Source organism: Oryzias melastigma, linkage group LG6 (genome assembly GCF_002922805.2).
Source record: "Oryzias melastigma strain HK-1 linkage group LG6, ASM292280v2, whole genome shotgun sequence".
Taxonomy (NCBI): Eukaryota; Metazoa; Chordata; class Actinopteri; order Beloniformes; family Adrianichthyidae; genus Oryzias; species Oryzias melastigma.
This window is the reverse complement of record NC_050517.1, coordinates 16335020-16358925: the sequence shown is the minus strand read 5'-3', so window position 1 is coordinate 16358925 and position 23906 is coordinate 16335020. Positions and strand designations below refer to the sequence as shown.

The window sequence follows — 23906 nt, the reverse complement described above, 5'->3', positions numbered from 1 at the left end:
AAATTCTTCAATAAAACAGGAAGGAGGGTTTGGTGGTCTATAAACTGTGACAGCTAAAACAGGTCAACAGTCAATATTTTTAGCAAAATGCTGATATTTTCAGCTTATTTGTTATCTACTGAAGTTTTTTTTTGGGATAATTTAGAATCTAGCTTCTACTTTAGCAACATGCTAACATTTTTGAATAATTTAGTTCTCTGAGGAATTTTAGGCTATTTTGGAGATCAGCTAGTAATTAAGCAACAAGCTAGTTTTTTTAGGCTAATTTGGAGTTTAGCTAATATTTTAGCAATATATGCTAACATTTTTGGCTAATTTGTTATCTACTGGGGTTCTTAGGCTAATCTAGAGTTTAACTTTTATTTTTGGAACATGCTAACATTTTTTGGCTGATTTAATTCACTATGGCATCTTATGCTAATTTGGAGTTCAGCTAGTAATTAAGTAACAAGCTAGTTTCTACTAAAGGTAAAAGGTAAAGATACGGCTCCTTCAAGGTTTTGATCAGTAGAAAACGAGCCCAAATGGCTCTTTTACTGGTTTAGGGGTTATAAATATGTTTTAAATAACACAATTTATGTTTTAATGCATATTCAGCAAGTTGGACACCACAAATACAGTATTCTCTTAAATAGATCAATAAAATAAATCCATGCTTTGTGCAAAAAAGTTGAGGTAGATGAGTCAAACCAATCATAAAAATAAGAAGAAAAAGGCTTTCTACTGCTGTGACCCCCCATGCACGAAAGGATTCACTTTTACCCCACATTGTGTAAAAAGATGGATGATGGGAAGTGGGGGTGGGGTTACTACACAGCCACATTTCAATACACAACTCAGAGGAGAATTTCTTATAAAGTACTGCTGCTCTGCAAAAACTATGTCCTGGAAAACAACCGTTTTTTTTTGTTTGTTTTTTTTTTAATTGTCAAAAAACAATATAATTATAATTAAATTCTACTGGGAACACTTCTACAATAGATTAAAAGATGATTGGAGAGGGACTTTAAGGATATCTGGTGTTAAAAGTCAAAAAAGGTCTGTTAAAGTTTCATGATGCAATTAAAATTTGATTTTTTTTTACATGAAACAAAACAAAGATATCACAATTTTATTCCATTTCAGCTCTTTTAAGTGGCCCAAACAGCTCAGATTTGTGTTTCTCTTCTTTGAGACAATTCCATTTAGTTGATGGGCGGGGCGCCCCTAGTGATGCTAGGATGTTTTCTGCGTTGTTTACTAGCATCACATCAAATAAGCAGCTGTTTTTTTAGGTATCTAACTAGTTGCTTTTCTGAAGTGGAGCCCATTTTTGTTTTTTATGCACAATAGAGATAGTTACCTCTTTTGTGGATACCATGGCAACTGTTACACATCATAAAATCATCAGTTTCTGCTTATCTTTATTCTACAGTTACAGAATAAAATACTTTTTCTCTTTCATGCGGAATTTTGTTCACAAACACTCCTTTACAAACAAAAACAGACTTTTTCTTGTAATATATCTTAATATACTAAAGATTTAATTGAAACACCCCACAAAACACTCATTTAACCAAGTGCACATTGAGAAAACCCACTCATGCTGATGTACACCACTATTCTGATTGCTCAAAATGTTCCTGAAGATGCTTCTCTTCCTGCTCATCAGGTGTATTTAGAAAAGCAGAAAGGGGAGAACCTCGGTGTGGTAATAGTGGAGTCCGGCTGGGGCTCCATTCTGCCCACCGTCATCCTGGCCAGTATGCTGAACAGCGGCCCCGCAGCTCGTTCTGGAAAACTCAGTGTGGGGGACCAAATCATGTCCATTAATGACACCAGTCTGGTGGGACTGCCGCTGGCCACCTGTCAGGGCATCATCAAGGTAATGGGCAAAAACACGTGTATGTGGCACTTGCTATCTATTACAAAATGACGTTTTTTTGTATCTGTTCCAGGGTCTGAAGAATCAGGTCAAAGTAAAGCTGAGTATTGTGAGCTGCCCTCCTGTCACCACTGTCCTCATCAAGAGACCGGACCTTAAGTTTCAGCTCGGCTTCAGTGTTCAGAATGGCATCGTGAGTGTCGAGGCTCCAAATGAAGGCTGGCAGCTTAAAACGATGGGGAATGTTGCACGTTATCTTCTATTATTCTCTTCTTTTCAGATCTGCAGTTTGATGCGAGGCGGCATCGCTGAGCGAGGGGGTGTCCGAGTAGGTCACAGGATCATCGAAATAAATGGTCAGAGTGTTGTTGCCATGGCGCACGAGAAGATTGTACAAACCCTCTCTGTCTCAGTTGGTGAGGTAAGAACTCGTGACACAAGATGGCAATTTTCACTGATTACAGCGCCGCACAACTGCTGTGCCACACAGGCCGAATAGAAACTTACACAGCAAAATGTGTTGAAAGCCAAACATTGATCCACAGTGGACTAAAGTGTACAATAGAACAGTTAATATTTATGTTTTTGTCAGAAAAAAACATCAAAGTAAAATGATTATGGATTTGTTCTCAATAAGAAACAGCACAGCAGAGAAGGGTAAAGACATATAGACAAAACAAAAGAAGCTGGTAATTTTTTTATACTGCAATCTTTAAAGGTCTAATTCAAATATGTGAGTAAAAAGAATTTCTGATAGAATTTTTTTAGGTAAGACACTAATAATCATTGTAATTTCAATGTAGAAGGCCACCTCAATTAAATAAATATATCACTCTCCCTCTAGTGGCTATAAGAAGTATTACACCCGATTTAAGAAGTACAAAAATGTATTAGAAATTCCAAAAATTCAAAGATGTCTCTGTTTTAGAGAAACCAAATTGACTGTATAAATCAAAATCCTTCCAATATTTTTCCATAATCCCAAGACAACATTGCACGACAGACAGAAGCAACCTCTGTGTCAATCACTCCACAATTTTATTTTCACTGAAGTCCATTCAAATCTACATTTCTCTGCACCTGCCTGAAATTGTGGACCACCAAAAAATGTAGAGATTTTTTTGTTTGTTTATTTCAGTGGTGATTAGATTGGAGTTAAATGAATTGTCACTTGAAAGCTACAATTATTTTTTTACTAGAGCCAAATGGCAGTTGTGTTAGGGGCCAAAAATCACCATTAAATGACACAGATATGTGCTTTTTTCTGTGGTTTTTAAGAAAAAATACTGGGGTAAAATTGAATACTTTTGTACATGGGGGTCATAGCATTTGTCTTCTCATTTTATAATCGGTCACTAGACACGCATACCTCAACTTTTGCACAAAGCATTAATTAATTTTATTAACCTATTCAAGAGAATACTGTATTTGTAGTGTCCAACTCATAGACAATCCATTAAAACCCCCCAAAAATTATTTAAAACATTTTTTTTAATATTTGCTCTATTTTTCTGTAAAAAAAACAGCAGTGACTCACGTGAAAAGACTTAAAGAATGCATGGCAGTGTGTTGTAAACTAAGTAGTAGGAATTAATGGATCAGTAAGGTGTCAAAGATCAGATTTAGGAGTGAGCGTCATTATTAATGTGCTTTAAAAGTACAAAAATATTTTCAAAAACTTTATTATTACAAACTCTAGATGAATGTTGAGTGCATTAGAGAGCTTAGTCACCATAAAATGTCAAATTAAGACAAATAAACATCTGTTGCCACCTTAACTCCAACATTTTACTCATAAAATTATGGAGGACAAATGTATTTAATCCAAAAATTTATCTTGAATTGAAACTTGCTTCTATAATATGTCAATTTCTCCAACAGATCAACATGAAGACGATGCCTGCGGTGATGTTCAGACTGCTGACGGGACAGGAAACGCCTGTTTACATTTAGAGGCCTGTATTGAACAGTGAAGACAGACGGATGAATGGCTGGATAGGCGAGAATTTATTTTTCTATTATTTCCATTTTGGGCTCTTGCTGCGATGCTGTAAGGAGCATCTCGTTGTCATTTTTCAGGTTTTCTCTTGAACTACATCGTCATAATGGCCTTATAAATGTGAACACTGTCTGTAGTGCTGTATGTGAGTCTCTGGTGTTGAAGAGAAGTAGCTTTATGGTCATGATTATTTTCTTATAAAGAGATAAATGAGTAAAATTATTTTTCATTTAGTCATTTTTATAATGTGTATGGGTTTGAAATAATTGTTCCTGTATTGTAAATATATTTGGATTAGAAAGGCCATATTATTCCTTCAGAATTTATGCATGTGAACATGAAAAGTAATTGACCTGGGACTCATTCTTAATCTGACGATATAATCTATAACACTAAGTATTAAAGGACGGTAAAAAGTAACTGGGAGGAGGGCTTGAACTGTGTGTGATGGTGATGCTAAAGGCCAAAGCTACACCTGCTTCTAAAAAACAGTGTGGGGGGGATCAGTACCTTTGACTGACTGTATATTAATGTATGAATATGCTTGTGCTGAATGAATGTAATGAGAAAATCCAACAAAATTACAGTTTGTCTGCTGACTCAAGTTTTTTTTCCCAAGTATTTTATTGAGATTTCAAATACACATAAAACGTTCAATTTTAAGACCAAATAAATATGATTGTTGGATTAGATTACTTTTACAAAACATCATTCATACACTTATTTATTTCACATTTTTGTGCCAATTTGGATTAAAACAAACATAATGAAGACGAGTTATGCAAAAAAAACAAAAAATCAGATGAGAGTATCACAAACACAGAATGACTCATATTTCTTTTTCAGTACAGATGAATGAATCATTTTAATGATCGATGAACACACACTTTGTATGGATCCCATACGAATTTATATATTGCTTTACAACCACAGCACCCTGACAAAAAAAAACAGTTTATAACACTTCGGCTCACATAGGCAGTTAGACTCTATAACACATTCAGCAAACAAAATCTTCAAGTATAATTTGTGAGAAAAAAAAATCCTGGCAACTTCATAAATGATCCTGAAACACAAAAGAAACAAAACAGTCACAGTTTGTCACGACATAAATGATAAACGTTTCTGTGGTAATTCTGAGCATTAAATGCACATCAGAAAAAACAATATTTTAGCAAATTGGTTCATTGTTTATCAGATTACTAAAAAGGTTTTTGAAGTAAATGCTATAAACTTACTTCTTTAACTCTTAAAGACAGAGGAGAATGCGCCCCGTCAAGAAAAACGGAGTTTAGGTATCCTTCCCCGTAAAAAATGTCCTCATCCTCACAGCCGTCGACACCAACGCTGAACGCCGTCTTCATCTTCTCTGGTATCAGGAAGTTCAGCGTCACCACGACGGTTCCGATGACGGTGCACAGAACTCCTGGAAAAGACGTCAGTCAGTCAGCCAGTGAAAACCTTCCACGTTTTTCACGATAAACTGAATATCAAATGTACCGGTAGCGAGCGCCAACCAGAACGAATGGCTGTATTCTGTCAAAACGGAGTCCGTTCCGATGGCGAAAACGCACTGAGGCACGTTCATGATGGTGGAGAAGGAGGCCATGGAGAAGAAAATGAAGCCAGCAGTGACTATCATCATGTAACCGGCGTACAAAATGACGGGCATGGAGAAGAGGATGTTGGAGAGCAACCAGCTGCAAAACGCAGTCCTGCAGAGGGAATAACAGAAACGGGTCCAATGTCTTCTTTCATGATAAACATCTTCTGATGAGGACAAAAATGATTTATAATCACCAAAGTGTTGCAGAGGCAAATCTCCCTGAGTATCTGTACTGGAAGATCAGACCACACGGACTGTGGAGGGTGAACTTTTCAACAATGTAGAGGATGGGATTGGGTAAGCCTTTCTCCAGAGCTTCCTCATACTCTTCTTCGGTTAGGTCTTGCCAGCTGAACATCTCGTTGTAGTTGATGGTTTCATTGAACTGCACGACAGGATTCCCTGAAAGAAGGAGCATATTGATTATAGTGAAAACGATGGGCGAGAGAGCTGTGTTGCTCAACTTTCTTCAAACTTTCAACACGTCAAAACTACACATTTGCAGCTTTGGTGACTCACCTTTCAGTGTCACATTAATGCCGTACAGACCGACATGCAGGCCGACCTCAGCATTAATCACCACGCTGCTGAAAGACTTGTAGGTGGCGTTTGTGGTCATTCTGGCTTCAGCCCAGTTGTCAGTGAAGTTGAGCACTGCACAAAACACACAAAGGGAATTATTGTTACAATTTAACTTTCAAAAATGTTAATTATTGGAACTGAAAATAAAAAAAATAAATACAAAACTCACCCACTATGACCCCACCGATGAACAGGCTGGTGATTATCCTGAGCATCCAGAAAATTCTCTAATGAGCAGAAACACAAAGCAAATAAATGTGCTTCCACACGAGGAAATCATCAGGATGTTATCTGATTAGCTCAAACATACCGACTTCCCCCGTATTCCCGGCAGAATGAGGAGAAGACTGGACGCTAGCACCAAGAAGACTAGAATAATGGTGAGTAAGCGACCACTGAAGATGAAGGAGATCCTTTGTAGAGGGTAGAAGGGGTAGATGTCGTTGTAGAAAGTCATCTTATAGCGTCTGATCTGAGAATACAGCTGGAACAGAGAAAGCAGTGTTAGGCGGCGGGATCTCAGTTTTCCCCCAGATGCAGAGATAGTCCTCTGAACTGATAAGGATATTGCATGCATGTAACGTGGCACGAGATCAAACTAAAGCAGCCTGGAGCTGCTGTCCACTCCAAGGATAGCATCTAAAAGGCATGCAACTTGTTGTAATCAATTAACTTCCTGATTCATCTGATCAAACTTACAAATTAAGCTAAAAAAGTTCAATAATCAGAAGAAATCTTACCTGAAAGCTCCAAGAGGAGACGAGAAGCTTGGAGAGTGCTGAGCGAACACTTCCTTTATACTAGTGGCCCCCTTTATGTCACAGGAGAGGAGGGGGAGGATGCATTTGGAGGAATGTTGTGGAAAAGAGGTGTGATCCAGCCATGATGGCCATTCCCACTCGTGAAATAAGTCACATACACGTTTTGACCAGCTGGGCAACACATCGAGGAGCTGTTACTGCAGGACTGCTAAGGAGACTGAACCTGCCTATACTCCACTTCAGCATCTTCACCTGTGCAACAGGTGAGACTCAGCTTTTCAGTTTGAGATTTATGAATGAATTACATGAAAATTAATTTACTATATCTCAGTTAAATGAAGTAAAGGCTTGAGATTCTTACCTTTCAGAAGTCCTTCACCCGCGTGGAAGGCTGCGCTCAGGAGCGTCGCGCGCTCCAATGGATTTGCGTAAATGGGTTTGGAGTGTGTGCGCGGTGGCTGGCTTGGTGCTCACCGTCACTGAACGTAAGTGCACCGTAATTAAGGCTCAAGAGTCAAGCCTGAAGAAGCGGAGCTAACGGTTTGATTTGAACGCTTCTAATAAGCAGATTCGCAGAGTGAGATTACCTGGGAGGTCCCGCGCTTTGACGGCTGGTACAACAGTTTGGGGAATCCCAGACGTGGGTCGGTCGGTGAGTGCGCGCGTGCGACAGGTGAACAGCAGCAGCGGCAGCATCGATGCACCTGTTCACTCGCGGGTTCTCGCGCAGGGTCTCGCCTCGTGCGCCTTGTGCCCGCGCAGTACTGGGACGGAGTCTACCAGCCAGTCCTGGAGCCGCTGCAGCCGAACCCCCGCAGACTGAGCCGGCTCCTGGCGGAGGGGCCCTCCGGGCTTCCGTCCACCCGCAACCAGACCGTGCTGTTTCTGTTCTTTGGTAAATATAATCAGTTAAACTACATTTTTGTTGCTGAAAAAAAAAAAAAAAACCTTTAAACTCAAATTATAAATTAAAGAGGTTTGGGTGCTGCGCATGCGCAGTCACTCCTCATTAGAAGTAAGAATAAAAGGTAAGCAGTGAAAATATTAATTGAACCCTACATAAAAAATACTATTCTATAACAGTACAATAATAATAGTTAATCGACAGCTAATATTGTGGATCTATTACTAGTATAACTTGTTATTGTTGTGTAAAGAAAAGTATGCAATTCATTTGTGTCTCAATAAGCTAATGTAGGTCATTAGTTCATTTCCGGCCTCTATAGATGCTCTCCCTTTGTGAGATGTCCTACTCTGTGATTCGTTCATTTAAATGTGATAAAAATAAATGAATAAAAAAAGAGTGCTTTCACATGTTAAAAAGTTGTTATTTTTCTTCAAACTTTCCAGGCTACCATGTTGCCTTTGAGATTTTGGACTTGAGAAGTTCTGGTTGTCCACCTGAGTTCATGAACATCCCAGTTCCACAAGGTGACCCAGTGTTTGACCCCAATGCCACGGGAAAGGTCCAGCTGCCCTTCCGGAGAGGAGAGTGGGACGAAGTATCAGGTCAAAGCCCCAGCAACCCTCGCATTCAGGTGTGGATTATTGACCCATATTTAATGTGTTCTCTGCATTGCAACAGGTTCTCCTACAGGTTTCATAGTTGGGGTGGTTAGAATGGTCAACTCATTTTAAGATAAATCAGTACCCTAGGACTCATCCTGTGTTATGTCCAGTTATGTTATGTCTTCACCCAAAGAGGGATGCAAAAAACACAGATTTCTACCAAATGTTCTGATATTCTTTAAGAAACGATTCTTTTTGTGCAGGTCAATTCAGTTACAGCCTGGATAGATGGAAGCTCCATCTATGGCCCTTCCAGCTCTTGGTCTGACTTGCTGAGAAGCTTCTCTGGAGGACGCTTGACTTCAGGCTCTGAGTGGAACATGCCAAAGGAGGGAGGGGGAACCAATTTCATGTGGAGCGCACCCGATCCCTCTACTGGAGAGCACGGATCACAAGGACTTTATGGTGAGAAAACATCAATTCATTGTGCGTGCATGTTGTTAGTAATATAAATATATATATTTAAACTGGTATGGTTTATAATCACATTAATTATATAGATGTTAAATAAAGGATAAAAATTAAAGTTTACAAAGTGATTAGTTGCACATACTTGATATTGAAATCTCCTTTTTCATAAGCTATGTCCACACACGATCTGGTTTCGGTATCGGATTCTTGTGGCAATAGCCAGTCAATGGATGTTGCAAAAGCAAAATATTATTTTCCAAAATTGTTTAAGCCTTAATCAGAGGGGGCTGAGTCAAGAGAGGCCCATCCTGACGTGGGCTGTGACTCCCTAATTACTGTTTAATGGCACATCACTTAGCCGCACTAAATCCATCCCTCTGTAGCGGAGGATGTGCCGTTGGTGAGTCATGAAACCAATGTTTTGTTACTGGTGTTGTGAAAGCTGTGAAGTTATTATGCAGGGCTGCGATGGAGGATTTTGAGTTTTTGTTGTCACGTTCAGGAGCGCAATTAGCTTTCCATTAATGGTTCTAATACGATTTAATTCATAGTGATGTAAAAAGAAATGAAAATTTGACTTAATATTTGATCAATGCTCAACATGAATTGTTGCAGAAATATCCTCCAAAGAATAAGAATTTTTCAAACATGTTTTGTCTTTACTATACAATTAAAAACACACTACTTACTAGTTATTGCAAAACGAACTTCTATTTTTGACAACAGCAATGACCTATTGACCTACCTGACCTAGATGTTGTTGTTTTGATGAGGATGTTTTTAATTCAGCTGATGAAATATTGGAGCTTCCATGTCTGTGTACAGAGTTGGGAAATGCCTGGGCCAATGAGAACATGTTCACCGCGGCAGAGGGGATTATCTGGTTTCGCTACCACAATTATGTCGCCTCTAAGTTGCATGAAGAACACCCGGAGTGGTCAGATGAGGAGCTGTTTCAAAATGCCAGAAAGACCACTGTGGCCACATTCCAGGTAGAGAGAAAAGTCTCTTTGTAATCCTCTCGCTGCACAGATTCTGATTTAATTTGCACTCTGGAAAGATGCAGGTTGCATCAGTGACAGGTGGTCGTTTGGGGCCAGTGCGTCATCTCTTACTTGATACGCTCCTGTTACCTGCAGCTTCAAATGCATGGCATTCTTTTTACTTCAACTAATATTTAAAAAAATAGAAGCAATAATTGGATTATGAAAATAAATTGAATGAAATTGTGTATTAAACACTTCTTTTTTTGCTAAATATCCAAACAGAACATTGCTCTCTACGAATGGCTGCCCGGATACCTCGGAAACAAAACACTTCCTCCTTATCCAGGTAAGAATCACACAGGAGGCGTGTGCGTACAAGTGGAAGGAGACCGGTAATGCACCGGTGACCACATGGAGAGGTGAGCTATCGGTGGCGGGGTCAGGCAAACATGCGCTCTGTCAGCAAAGAGTTCAGCCTGAGTCTCGCTTTTCTGCTGAATCAGCCGCCACGGCTGAAGAAAGTTAAGAAACGACGGTCAGATGAACTCATGACCTTAATCTTTTTTCTTTGTTTTGCTGCATCAATTTATCTTTTTGAGTAGTAATGGGTGTTTGCTGGTGTTTTTTTTTTTTGCTGTAATACTCTTTTGTGTTTTTTTTTCTTTCATGCAGGCTACCAGAAGTTTGTCGATCCAGGAATCTCACCTGAATTTGAGGCTGCAGCTGTTAGATTCAGTGCTACTATGGCGCCACCTGGTGTTTATATGAGGTACTGGTCTTATCTGAAGCCCTTTGATTCTGAACGTGGCACGAAATAGGAGTAATGTGTGCTCATTCTGCCTTTCCGTACAGAAATAGAACCTGCCATTTCCGAAACATTACCAATGCAGATGGGAGCACATCGCCTGCAATTCGCCTTTGCAATAGCTTCTGGAAACGACAGGTATGGGTTCTATTCAAAATACATTCATATGTTCATTTCAACATATAATCTTAATATTAAATAATTGCTTGATTTTAAAAAAATGGAACAATCTTGGATTTAATATATTTTGTTTGGCTGAGCTGCCATTATTTAAATCAAAACCTAGTTTTAATATTTTGACTTTTTAAATACATGTGACACTTCTTGTCAAAACCTAATTAGGCTGGAGTTGGAGGAGGAAAGTCCTGAAACGTCTCAAGGAAAGTTGAAGAAAATGCTGCAGTAAGGGATGATGCGATCCCTCCAAGGAATTGTGCAGCCTGCCTCTAATTGAACACAAAAACTGTGTGTTGTGCTAGTTAAAACTGGCCCCTTTGCAACCAAGTGTTAGTAGGAGTAAATGTATTCAGGACGCAAAAAATTTGGAAGCTAATCATGTGTTTGTTATTCCACATGTTCTACAAAGTGCCATACTAATGAGAGGTTTGAACTTCAAAGGGGTTTAATCCGTACAACTTTTCCTATGAGGATTTAAAAGAAACTTCGTGGAGAAATAGATGTTTTTTTTGCACTTATTTCCTTTTTTACAGCTATTTCTAAAATTTGTATGCATGTTAATGTTCCATCAAACTTAATTCTTGTTAAGTTCTTAATTTTTTGGGAGCCATGAATTAATTGCCTGATTATATTTTGAGAGGATTCTCTTGTGACGCTTGTTTGATAGACGCTCTGACTGACACAGATAAAGAGCTTGTTTCAAGGAGCCCAGAGTGTGTGAATAAAAAACAAAAGACATAGATAAGATAAGAAAACAATAGTTTTTTTCGACGCAAATTGGGAAAAAAAAACATTGATAGAAGACAGAAAGAATAGGGAACACAAATTGTTGAGTCCAGTTCAGTGTTTTCCTTCAATCAAGGGCTTAGTTGGGAATGATGCGTTTGAATGATTTCTTTAGTTGCTAGAGATTGGGTAGCTTTCCATCATAAATTGTCATAGATTTTGTACAGGAATCCAGAGGGAGGAAAAAAAATTGACCGAATACCAAGGTGGTCAAGGTTTAGTTAGAAGAGGAAGCAGTGGCGGACTTAGCAATTTGGGGGCCCAGGGAAACAATAGCACGGGGCCCCCTTCACTGATTGTATTAACCATTTATTTAAAAAAAAAATCCACTTTTTGACATTGTCAATGTCAATTTGATATGAATTTAAACAGTATAGATTTATATCTCAAATTATTTTATTTTATATCCAACTTGTTGATGGAATAGTCTGGTGTGACAGAGGAGGACAAAACACTTTAAACATAGCAGTCATATGTAATTTCAGTGATTTTCTGTTTTTATGACAGAATTAAATCTTAATGAACATTGAAATGATTTAAGACTTTTTTTGAAGTGTTTAGCTTAGGGGGCCCCAAAGTGTTGGGGGCCCAGGCAATCGCCTACCTATGCCAAATGACAAGTCCGCCCCTGAGGCGGTTTTGACCATATTTTCAAGAATTAAACAAATTTATATTAACAGAAAGCACTTTTAAAGCTCATTTTATAGAGGTTAACAGCCAAAAAAGTTGATTTATGGTTTGGTTACGCTTTAAGGGAGTGTGCCAGAACTGCCAGTATAAGTCTGGTTAATGCTGCAGTGTGTTGCACTCTTTTGTCTCCTTTAGAGGATCAACATGAAGACAGCTGAGGATGTGGATGACCTCCTCATGGGCATGGCCTCTCAGATTGCAGAGAGAGAAGATAACATTGTTGTGGAGGACCTGAGAGGTTGTCTGTCTTTCCTATAGTAGCATTCATCTCAACTGATATCACTCCTCTAACTGGATCTACGCTTTGACAGATTATATGTATGGACCTCTGAGGTTCACACGCACAGATCTGGTGGCGATGACTATCCAGAGAGGAAGAGACTTTGGTCTGCAAAGCTACACAGAGATACGGAAGGCTCTGGATCTCCCTCCTGTGGAGACATTTGAAGAAATCAATCCTGAGCTCAACCGTACTAACCCTCAGGTTAAATCTGCACTCTCCAGAGCAAAGAATCTCTTTTAAACTGAGTTTCTTTAATCGATTGGACCTGAAAAACAACCATTATGTGTTCTTGTACCTCAGATGCTCCAGGCTGTAGCAGAATTGTACGACGGAGACATCTCCAAACTGGAGCTCTTCTCTGGAGGATTGTTGGAGTCCCTGGATGGTCCAGGTCCCGTCTTCTCTGCTATAATCCTGGATCAGTTTGAACGCATCAGAAATGGAGATCGCTTCTGGTTTGAAAACAAACTAAATGGGTAATATTTGCGTTTTCTAACTTAGAATAAACGTTTTTATTTTTTTATTTTGCAGCCTGATCATTTTTTAATCTAATTTTTCTTTCAATTTCAGGTTGTTTACAGATGAAGAAATTCAGGAAATCCGCAATGTGACGTATCGGGATGTCCTTCTTGCCGTCACAAGCGCAGACGCCACAGATATCCAAGAAAATGTGTTCTTCTGGAAAGATGGTAGAAATTCACCCAACTTTATTAACACGCTGTTTATCTTCACAAGGTTATTTGAAAATGTAACCGCTGTTCCTGTGGTGTGCAGGTGACCCCTGTCCTCAGCCCGCACAGCTGGAAGCCTCCATGTTGTGTCCCTGCACAAACGCCACGAAACTTAATTACTTTGATGGCAGCAAAGCTGGATTTGGAATTTTTATCATTGTTCTATTTCTGTTCCCTGCTGGTGAGCATTTAACACTGTCTGCTTTTCACTTTAATAACTCCCCTCTTTGGTTCATGTAAAAAAATGAACCAAACATTTTATTTTTTCTCCTTCACAGTGAGTTTTCTTGTAGCCTGTATGGTGGCGTGTCTGCGGAAGTACAGGTACAAAAAATTTCAGAGGCGAAGAGGAATTGCTGGAAATGGAGCAGAAAAGCCATCAGTAGGAATAGTTGGTATGACATCAGCTGAGTTTATTTACTAAATCTATCTTCAAAGGTAGTTTTAGGGGTGTGTATCATACAGACAATAGAGAAACAAAAGGAAGAGAAACTTCCACTTGTTAGAAGCCAGTTTATTTCTCTGCAGATTTTATCACTTTTTAACAATATCCATGTTTAAATCTGTGACGTTCAACTGATGCTGTTATTACTTCCAGTGCTTGATCAATTTCTAGATACATATCCACATCTTTTACATTCTTATGTTTTTTTTCTTTGAATATGCTAAAAAATATCTTTTGAGGTTTTGTATATCACAACTATGTCAGGTAAGCACATTACATATTACATCTCATAATCAATTGCATATGAAGACATTTAGATGTAAAAAGCTAAACTGAAGACAAAAATATAAATTTAACATATTTTTTTCATTTGATTTGCATTCATTTAAAGTTTACTCCACATTTTAGCCATTAAGACAATATTTGGACTGTGATTACTTTTGCGTCTCCTGTGCAGTCATTCTGTAGTAGATATGCTGGGGTGATTGTTGGCATCTTCCTAATACAACTTTCAGACTCTAGACTCACATTTGATAATAATATTCATTTTAAGCCCAAGGGAAATGTATGTTTTTTGACAGCAGTGGTGGCTGTTTTACTGCTGGGATGAAATATTTACAGGGATAAATGTGTTTTTCCTGCTTATAGATTTTCTCTGTGCATATCATCCAAATTAAATTATTGGGAAGCAAAATTTTACTTATTTATCAATTTGTGCTGTTTGTGCTTTAACATTCAGGCTGAGTCTTGAGTTGTAGTTCTATGACAAAAAAGATCACATTTTGCTGCTCACTCATTTAAGTTTAATCATCCCAGTATGTCAAATATGGCGTAAATATGTTTGCTTTTACAATTTTATAATTTTACAGCTCAAAATTTGAATATAAAATGTAATAAAACAGGTTTTCATGCAATTTATTTCATACCTTTTATTCAAATTCTGCTCTCTTTCTTCAGCATATGAGTGGCAGGGCCACAGCAAGCAGATGCTCCCAGTTAGCGTGGAGGTGGAAAAGAGGAGGCTGCAGGTTTTTGACAGATCTGGGTCCATTCATCGCTCCCTCAATCTGGGGAACCAGGACTGCCTGGACGTCCTTCTCGCCAATGACCGACACAATAAAGCTTTGATGCTCAAAGTGCCCAAAGAGTATGATCTGGTAAGCAGCTGGGGGTTGATTCCACAGCCAAACACTTAGACAGTACACATTCTCTGCTTTAAATAATCACATTTGTCTGTTAGTCAGCACTAATGCTTTTCTATTGCTCTTTTTAGGTGCTTTTCTTCGATGAGGAGAGCAAACGGGCTGACTTTATCAAGCATCTGCGCCTGGAGCTGAAAGAAGTCATGCAGGAGATTCGAGTAAAGGAGCTGAGAGAGAAGGAACTGCTGAAGGAAGCTCTGACCAAAGAGCAGAGAGCTCAGATTGTGGAGACTTTCATCAGACACGCTTTCTCCAAGGTACAGTCAAACCTCTGTGCGTTTACCTCATCCTCCGGTCTGTTGAAATTGAAGCAGCTTTACCATCAGCCACAAGTCTGAGGTGTTAAGAGTTAGACCCGACCACAAACCCAAGAAACTAATTGTTGGTTGGCCCCTAAAACCGACCTTGTCATCTTCAGCTGACGTCAGTGATATTGCACTTGTGAGAAAATAATAACACCGTCCCTCATTGTTCCTTCGGAGCGCAGGTCTTGGAAATACAGAAGTGTGATGCTGGAGATATGAGTGGCGTTTCCCCCAGGAGAGCCAGAGAGGTCCTTCAGTGCGAGCTGACGGCGTCAGAGTTTGCTGACGCACTGGGGCTCAAACCGGACTCCCTTTTCGTGGACTCCATGTTCACGCTCGCTGATAAGGATGGAAACGGTTACCTGTCCTTTCAGGAGTTCCTTGATGTTATGGTGATTTTCATGAAAGGTAGCTTGGCTTGTTTTTGGCATTTTTAACATTTTTTGTTGCATTTTACTCATGATGGAGAACATATATAAAGAAAATTAAGATTAAAACTGCAATTATTCCAACTGTGGTGAATCAAGAGCAGATAAAAAAAAAGATGCTTTTGGAAAAAGCTTGAAGTTATTAAGGATAAGCTACAATCGATGTGCCACAAGCTCCCTGCTCCGCCCCGTTCTGATTCATCCATGAATGTCTTAATTTTCCTCATCCGAGCTGGCATCTGGCTCAAATGTGCAGCTGGATATCTCTTTTTTGTTGCTCCGGTAATGTAACTTTGGGGTGTGAGAAGCCGTAAACTAGCATAAGAGTGTAAAAAAAGGGATGATGGGAAATTATCCCAGGCTTACTTCCTGCCAACAGTACCCCACAATTCAGAGGTGAATTTCTAATGAACTACTGCCACTCTGCAGAAACTATGTCCTATTAAAAGATGATTGTAGTGGGTCTTTATCATTATTTTTTTTTATCGTAGAATTGAATCAAAAATTGTTGATATCTTGAAGAAAACAATATTTGCTAATTGTATGCTTATTGATGTTGGTAACTATTTTCTATGATTTCAGGATCTCCAGAGGAAAAGTCCAAACTCATGTTTTCCATGAACGACGTCGGTGGAAATGGTTATTTATCAAAAGAAGAGTTTGCCAGGATGCTCAGGTTCTAGTTATGACTCTGTTCCTTTTTTCCTGACCGCACAGACTCTCTCTTTTGTTTGCTGGGTCATCCTAACCCTTTGATAAATCGCAGGTCTTTCATTGAAATCTCCAACGGTGCTCTGTCAAAGACACAGGCAGAGGACGGCATCAAGGCCATGATGCAAGCTGCAGGCTTCGACAACAAGGAGCGAATCTCATGGGAGGACTTTCATTTCCTCTTGAGGGACCACGATAAGGAGCTGCAGTTTGCTCAGCTCAATGTCAAAGGTCGGACTTGCATAGTTAAGGAAGTGCTGCCTTTGTTGGTGAAATTTCTGACGCGTTTGTGTTTCTATGAGCAGGGATGGAAAAAGAAGGGAGGAAGCGTTTGAGTCAGTATCAGAGAGTGTCCTTCATCTGTCCAGCAAACAGGCAAGAACAGAGCACAAACTGGTTTAAAATGATCAGAAAAATTATAATTATAAACATAGAATTTTCTAAAAATGTAATATATTGGGTGGTTTGTTGAACTGTTTGCAGTAACAAGGCAGAGGGGTTCGAGCTGCGCAGACGAAAAAAGTAAATTTTCTTTATTCCTTTTGAAAAAATAAAATGCAGGACAAAGAAAATGTAAAAAAAATACATTTTTTTTGTTTGATTTCAGTACATCCATAAAAACACCAAATGTGTATGTGAAAGCCAAGCGTCAGGAGTACATCAGAAACCCCGTCCAGCAGAAAATCCAACAGTTCAAGCGCTTCATTGAGAATTATCGGCGCCATATCGTGTGCTTCATCATCGCGTACAGCATCACAGTTGGTGTGACGTTAGAGAGATGTTACTGTGAGTTGGAAACACAAATAGATTTTTTTTTTATCTTGGTTTTCTGGTCTGACTAAACTCTGTGATCAGATTATGGTCTGCAGGCTGAAGCGACAGGGGTCCCTGAGACCACGGTGGTTGGCATCATCGTTGCTCGTGGCTCGGCGGCTGGCATCTCTTTTTTGTTTCCCTACATGCTGCTTACCGTGTGCCGCAACCTCATCACGCTGTGCAGGGAGACTTTCCTCAACAGGTTCATCCCGTTTGATGCTGCCATCGACTTCCACCGCTCCCTGGCCATGACGGCCGTCGTCCTCTCAGGTTAGTGTGAAGTTCTAATTCGTGTATTAGTTAGTTCCCTAGACTCTAATGTTTTACAGGGAGCAACAGTCCAGAGTATCAGAGAGTGTGAGGAGGTGTGGAAACAGCTTAGACAAAGAAGAAGGTTTCACATGTCATGTGTCACCAAAGACTGATGTGAACAAAGAAAGTTATGCCTTAGACTCTAATATAGCTTCAATAAGCAAGCTCAAATTGACAGTCACCTAAATTGTGTTTTTATTCTGAATTGTTGTAATCCACACTGCAAAAACAGCCCCGTAGAAATTAGTCAAAATTATTAAAATATGAAAAATGTTTCATCTTATACATAACAAAATCTGCCAAAAAGCAACCAAGAATTCTCATTTTAAGAAAAAAAATCTAGTCACTAAGGTTGTGTGTGAATTCCTTCACAACTCACTATTTGTAGTGCTGTCTGCAATTCCATAATCCAGTGCTCTAGAAATGTGCATCGATGTTCACTACATTGACAAATATAGACCACAATGCATTGCGTTTGAATTATTTTTTTTCATGTGAAAAAAATATATTTTAAATATTTTTTTAATATAAGCTATCCAGGTTTCCCTCTTCAGATCACAGTGAATTTATAAGTTTTCCTCACAAAATGTTTGTTATTAGGTTTTGTCATGTTCTGTTTTCCCTGTCGGTGTCACCATGTTAATGTTAATCATCCACAGCTGTCTTCATTTAGTTCATCAACCTCCGTGGATGTAAGAGTCTGGTTTTCAGTTCATCATGGTCTGGTCATTTGCTCTGTTCAGTCCCCATATTTGTTTCTCCATGGACTGTTGTCATGTCTTAGTTACTTTATTAAATGTGTGAAGTTCCTGTCACTAAGCCTGGTTTCCTGCATTATGGGTCCATCATCATTCATGACAATGTTAATATTTGTTAGGTTTTTAGTTCAAGAAATTTGTAATGTTACATTTGTTTTTAAAAAAAGAAAAAGTAGGGAGCACAGTTCCAAATAAATTGTAAGATTATTGACACTATATAGTCTCGTACTTTTTTTTCCATTTTTTTTTTCCTGTTAAGAGAGCGATGCTTTCTTAAACTAAGAATTATTTGCTGTTGAAAAATTTTCTTGGTATATATTTTTTTCTTGGAAGGCAGAAAATAAGAGAATTTTTCTTGAAAGAAAGGTTCTTTTTACTTTCTTAAAATTCTATTTTTGCAGTGTAGATACAAATAAATAAGTTGACAACTTTCATTAATCACACTAACAAACAATAAGGATAATAATTTACATTCTTAAGACAATATTTTGTGTACCATTTCTACAGGACGAGATTTTGTTCATATTTCTGGTTTACTATTATAGTAACAGCAGTAAAAAATTTTTGGTCTTTTTCTGTAATATTTAGATTCTGATTTTTATAATAACTAAAACATCAACTGAGTCTGATAAAGGAGGTCTTGTCATCTTGGTTGTGATTTTTCTTTCCTGTGTCATTGCAGTTACTCATAGTTTAGCCCATGTGGTGAACATCTACATATTTTCCATCAGTGACCTCAGCATCTTGTCTTGTCTGTTTCCCAAAGTCTTAAATAATAACGGGTAAGAATTAATGTTACACTGTCAAAGAAGAGGTTAAATACGTTTGCATTGACTTTCTTTTTACTTTATTTTTTTCAAATCCTTCAGGTCTGAAATTCCTCCTAAGTGGTATTGGTGGTTCCTTCAGACTGTTCCAGGTTTTTATGTTTTCTTTAAACATTGAAAACTGTAGCTGTAAAGTGCCTGAAAAGCTCATGCTTCTAATCATTTTATATTTTTTGCCTTTTTTCCAGGAATGACCGGAGTGTTACTTCTTCTTGTTTTGGCGTTCATGTATGTTTTTGCCTCTCGCTATTTCCGCCACATCAGTTTCCGTGCATTTTGGATCACACACTACCTCTACATTGTTGTTTACATTCTGGTAAGTACTTTTTTTTAATTTGGAGCCACAAAACTTGGATTTAGAAAAGTGTGAAACTAGTTTTCCGCTTTACTCGACAGACGGTCATTCACGGCAGCTTCGCTCTCCTCCAAGAGCCTCGTTTCTACATCTACCTCATCCCTCCTTCTCTGCTCTTCCTGCTGGACAAACTCATCAGTCTGAGCAGGAAAAAGGTGGAGATTCCTGTTGTCAGAGCTGAGCTGCTGCCTTCCGGTAATGCAACTTAAAAATACATATTTAGCTATTCAATATTTAATTGAAACATTACTTTAAACACTTTTCATTGCTGACCTGTTCAGGTGTGACTCATCTGGAGTTCAAGCGACCATCAGGCTTTGTGTATCGTTCTGGTCAGTGGGTCCGGATAGCTTGCTTGAAGCTGGGCACAGATGAGTACCACCCTTTCACGCTAACATCAGCACCCCATGAGGAGACACTGAGCCTGCACATCAGAGCTGTGGGGCCCTGGACCAGCCAGCTCAGAGAGCTCTACACTGACGAAAGCCTCCTAGAGCTTGGATCTTATCCAAAGGCAGGCTATTTGTTTGTCTTTATGCCAGAACAGTTCCTTCATTTCCAATAACTATTGTTCGTATTTGATCTGTAGCTGTACTTGGATGGTCCATTTGGGGAGGGCCATCAGGAGTGGGTAGACTTCGAGGTGTCTGTTCTGGTGGGAGGAGGGATAGGAGTCACACCGTTTGCCTCCATCCTCAAAGACCTGGTGTTCAAGTCTTCGATCAAATCCAAGTTCATGTGTAAAAAAGTGCGTCCTCAAAGCAAACGAAGACTGAGAAATGAATGGCTCCGACTGTTAAAATCACATCTTTTTTCAAGGTGTATTTCATCTGGGTGACACGGACACAGCGTCAGTTTGAGTGGGTGTCAGACATCATCAGGGAGGTGGAGGAGATGGACACTCAGGAGTTGGTCTCGGTCCACACCTACATCACTCAGGTGGCAGAGAAGTTTGACCTGCGCACCACCATGCTGGTAAGATCTGCAGCCGTGGTTTTGGAGCTTTACAGGACGGAAATGTGAGCAGGAACGCAGCTAATCATTTGATACATTTTTATTTAGCTGTTTACCTAAATACATTTTAGCTTTTATTCAAGAGGTCAGTAAAACTCATCAAAATATAATAAACAAATATTGACAATTTGAATTATGACTGAAATGGAAATCCAAAGTTATTGTCCTTGTTAATAAATGTAACAGGTTCCTTTGTATTTTTTATAATAGTAACAATAACTTAAATATGAATCTGTGTCTTATTTTTCTAAAAGGGCAAAGTAAGACTTTGTAGCTCCTCAGAATTGATCCAAATGCTTTAAGAGTTAAAGCCAGTCCTGTTTTCATCTAAATTACAGGAGGGATGAGTCAAAACAAAAAAAAAATTGTTTGAAACTGTTAATGCATGTAAAATAAAAATAACAGTTTAAGTATCCCGCACTTTATTATCTTCAATCTTTTATATAAACTTGTATTTGGCTGATTAGTCTAAACTTTTTGGGGGGGATTTAATCATTTCCTTGATAATTCACATTAGTTTTTTTATTTTAAAAAATATTTAAGATTGCATCGCAACTTTTGAATTGGAGTCTCTTTCTGTGTTGCGCAGTACGTGTGTGAGCGTCACTTCCAAAAGGTGTGGAATCGCAGTCTCTTTACTGGCCTGCGCTCCGTCACTCACTTTGGCCGTCCGCCCTTCGTGTCCTTCTTTAACTCTCTACAGGAAGTTCATCCTGAGGTCAGTCCTTGTCTAAGACTTTTTACTTTCTTTGTATAATTGGATTCAAAACTGTTTCAACTCTGAAATGCGGGCTCTCTCTTTCCATAGGTGGGTAAAATAGGCGTGTTCAGCTGCGGCCCTCCGGGACTGACCAAAAACGTGGAGAAAGCATGTCAGCAGATGAACAAGAGGGATCAAGCCCATTTCATTCATCACTATGAGAACTTCTAGCTGTTTGGGGTGTTGGTAAAGACGAGAAACAAAATTTAGTATCATTATTAAAAAGTTAATCATGGGGGGTTTATGTTTGTAATCATAAGCATTATGAATGCTCGCGTAGCTGTGAAAGAACCTTTTATTTATGTCAGAAAAATCTAAGATTGTTTACATTATGTGAATATTTTTCAATCAGTTCATTTTATTAATAATTACTTCTTTCCTCTTCTTTGTATCAAATTACTTTTCAAAAGCTTTATGATTTAGTCGGGGAGGTTTTAGACTGATTTGTACAAAATCTCCACAAAAGACAGCATTTTTTTTATTAATATGTCTCAGTCATCTGATTAGATGTGTTTAAATTGTTCTGTGAATTCAGTGAGTTCTTTGAATCCAAATAAAGATAGATCTGTAAATTAAAGGCTCCTTTTTTTCTGCTCACACTGCTGGTGCAGCTCAATCAATAATTTTTCAAGCAAGCAACATGACTCATTTTCTTTATGTTTTTGTAAAAAAAAAAAAGTATGTATGCATACTCTTTTGTAACCCTCTCTAACTAACATGAAAGGCCAAAAATGTGCATAAATGATGAGTAAAGAGCTGTCTATAAGATTAAAATATTCATAGCAAAATGATTTTAAATTGCAATCCTAATATGCAGAAGAGGCTGTGTGAGTTGGCATTTTGTATTTTATTTTTAGCAGGTTTTTTAACCAAGCACTGATGTTTATGCATAGAATGCACTGTGCTTACAAAGATTAAGCCCATTCATGTGTGGCCGCTGTCCATCACAGCCACGTTGACCTGTTGGACACAAGAACTTCCTTAGACGTTTTTATGATTAAATCTTTACCAACAGTGTCTCTATAGTAAAAATGCAGATGGAGGTTAGCATTTTGTTGTTTCCATGATCCATTTTTGTAGAAACTTCTGTAAAAATCAGCACAAATGTCTATAAATACCAAAAATACAAAGTCTTGCTGCTTAGTTAATCTTTAACCCTTACCATTCATGCAATATTAGACATACATGTTTCTGATACCCTCATTTCATTAGCATAATCAAAACTTTCCTTAGAAACCCAACTTAGTCCATATTTTCTGTCCTGTAGGTCACCATCATTCCACTAGGGGCAGTAGAAGGGATTTTCCTGCTCATTTCAAAATGGCTGCCCCCATGAAATCTCAAAAATACTTTGTTTGGAAAAGTTTTGCTAATTTTCTAAACTTTGTGGTGAGAATAACTAATTAATTATTATTCGTTTATTTAAATGAGACTTTGCTGTATTGAAAGAATGAAAATTTGATGATAATTAATTCTATATTAACTAATTCTTTATAATACAGTTACAGCATGTGGATCAAATTTGAGACAGTTGGTGAATAAGGTACTTTTTCCTGAACACTCATTTCAGTATTTTTGCATTTTAAGCTAACACTGTTGTGAATAAAAACTTACCAAGCCACTCAAAGAATCATAATTGATACTATCTACATTCTATAAAAAAAATATATAAAAAAAAGGTTACAATTTTTTTTTGTAGTTTCGTCAAAGAGTTTAAAAAACATTTTAATTCTAACAAATTAGAAATTTCTGTCATTAAGCTAAACAAGCTGAACACAAACAGTACAAAATTAAATTTAACAAAGAAAAAAAAGGAAAACATTAATGAAGATTTTCACTCAGACTTAAACCCATCCCCATCCATCCATCCATCCATCCATCCATCCTCCCTCAAAACCCTTTTGTGTTTTAACCACTGCAGGAGGTACTTAAATCCATGAAAAGATTCTTTTTTTACATTTGTAAGATCCTGAACATCCGAAGCAGGGATAAATGAACAAAGGATGTATCTGCTGATACTGCAACAAACATGCGGCTGCTGTGCCTGTTTCATTCACTAAACCCAGCATGTGAACAGAAGGCCTACTGAAGTCAGTCAGCTGTTCCAACAGTTTTGTAATCCTCCAACAACAGAGAACATCTTAAATTCCAAATGTTCTTTGGCGCCACTAAGTATAACACAGACATAAAAATTGAAACCATTTAGTAAATTTCCCCTCTTAAACCTAAAAACACGTTTAGTTTTAGCTTATTTTACAATGTTTTCAGCAAGAAAGAATTAGAAAAACTATTTTACATTGTGCATTTATAAATAATGAGCAAAACTACATAACAGGTTTTAGAATAACTCATTTTTAAATGCATTTTTTTAGTTTTAAGTGATTCATAGGGATTCTGAAACATTTATTTAAAATAAACTTCACTGAGTTCTTTAAAAGTTGCTGATTAAATGGCACCCTCTTCTGGCAAACAGTACACAGTCCATAGGATATTTTCTGCAGCTGAATAAAAGTGCAGCTCAAGGTCGTGTTCATTTGTGTGCCCATTTTTTTTTTTATTTTTTTTTTATATATATGGATTTTTAGGGCAATACATCAAGCCCCCACTTAAATGCCCTTGTTCCCTTCCATTATATGCTAATGGTCCTTTTCTGAGAAGGAATGACAGAAATGTAGGAGGTCAGTGCACATGACAAAGATGTTTTAATCGAGCTTTAATCAGGT

At 38.2% G+C, this 23906-nt stretch overlaps 3 protein-coding genes across 7 annotated transcripts in view; 2 read left to right on the top strand and 1 right to left on the bottom strand.

Moving 5' to 3' along the window:
* apba2a (amyloid beta (A4) precursor protein-binding, family A, member 2a) overlaps positions 1 to 4467 on the top strand; it is a 9818-nt gene extending 5351 nt beyond the window's left edge. For all 4 annotated transcript variants that reach the window (XR_004948032.1, XM_036212325.1, XM_024281639.2 and 1 more), the window contains 4 exons: positions 1652 to 1864; positions 1938 to 2057; positions 2145 to 2285; positions 3746 to 4467. Coding sequence is in view for 3 of the 4 variants with exons in the window: in XM_036212325.1 (XP_036068218.1) it covers positions 1652 to 1864; positions 1938 to 2057; positions 2145 to 2285; positions 3746 to 3817 (546 nt within the window). In the remaining variant the exon portion in view is untranslated. The remainder of the gene's footprint in view (positions 1 to 1651; positions 1865 to 1937; positions 2058 to 2144; positions 2286 to 3745) is intronic.
* A 320-nt stretch (positions 4468 to 4787) lies between these two features.
* On the bottom strand, positions 4788 to 6931 carry duox2 (dual oxidase 2). Of its 2 annotated transcripts, XM_024281642.2 has the most exons (8): positions 6792 to 6931; positions 6362 to 6535; positions 6221 to 6278; positions 5989 to 6123; positions 5664 to 5871; positions 5364 to 5578; positions 5102 to 5289; positions 4788 to 4929 (listed from the first exon to the last, which is right to left on the bottom strand). In XM_024281642.2, the coding sequence occupies exons 2-8, from the start codon at positions 6506 to 6508 to the stop codon at positions 4918 to 4920; spliced, it is 963 nt and encodes a 320-aa protein (XP_024137410.1). In that variant the 5' UTR covers positions 6509 to 6535; positions 6792 to 6931; the 3' UTR covers positions 4788 to 4917. The 2 variants fall into 2 exon arrangements, with proteins under 2 accessions (XP_024137410.1, XP_036068219.1); XM_036212326.1 differs by lacking the exon at positions 6792 to 6931 and having other exon boundaries at positions 6362 to 6709.
* Positions 6932 to 6933: 2 nt separating this feature from the next.
* duox (dual oxidase) lies at positions 6934 to 21956 on the top strand. The gene is made up of 34 exons (XM_036212323.1): positions 6934 to 7075; positions 7181 to 7297; positions 7381 to 7464; positions 7543 to 7707; positions 8163 to 8350; positions 8585 to 8786; positions 9618 to 9784; positions 10061 to 10124; positions 10451 to 10547; positions 10631 to 10721; positions 12372 to 12474; positions 12548 to 12720; positions 12820 to 12995; positions 13090 to 13208; positions 13294 to 13431; positions 13529 to 13645; positions 14653 to 14852; positions 14969 to 15154; positions 15385 to 15610; positions 16213 to 16306; positions 16397 to 16572; positions 16647 to 16716; positions 16825 to 16863; positions 16949 to 17127; positions 17197 to 17427; positions 18910 to 19009; positions 19097 to 19146; positions 19243 to 19370; positions 19451 to 19604; positions 19691 to 19923; positions 19999 to 20157; positions 20229 to 20384; positions 21013 to 21141; positions 21232 to 21956. Exons 1-34 carry the CDS (start codon positions 6934 to 6936, stop codon positions 21352 to 21354), a joined length of 4776 nt encoding a protein of 1591 aa, XP_036068216.1. The 3' UTR covers positions 21355 to 21956.
* Positions 21957 to 23906: the final 1950 nt, after the last annotated feature.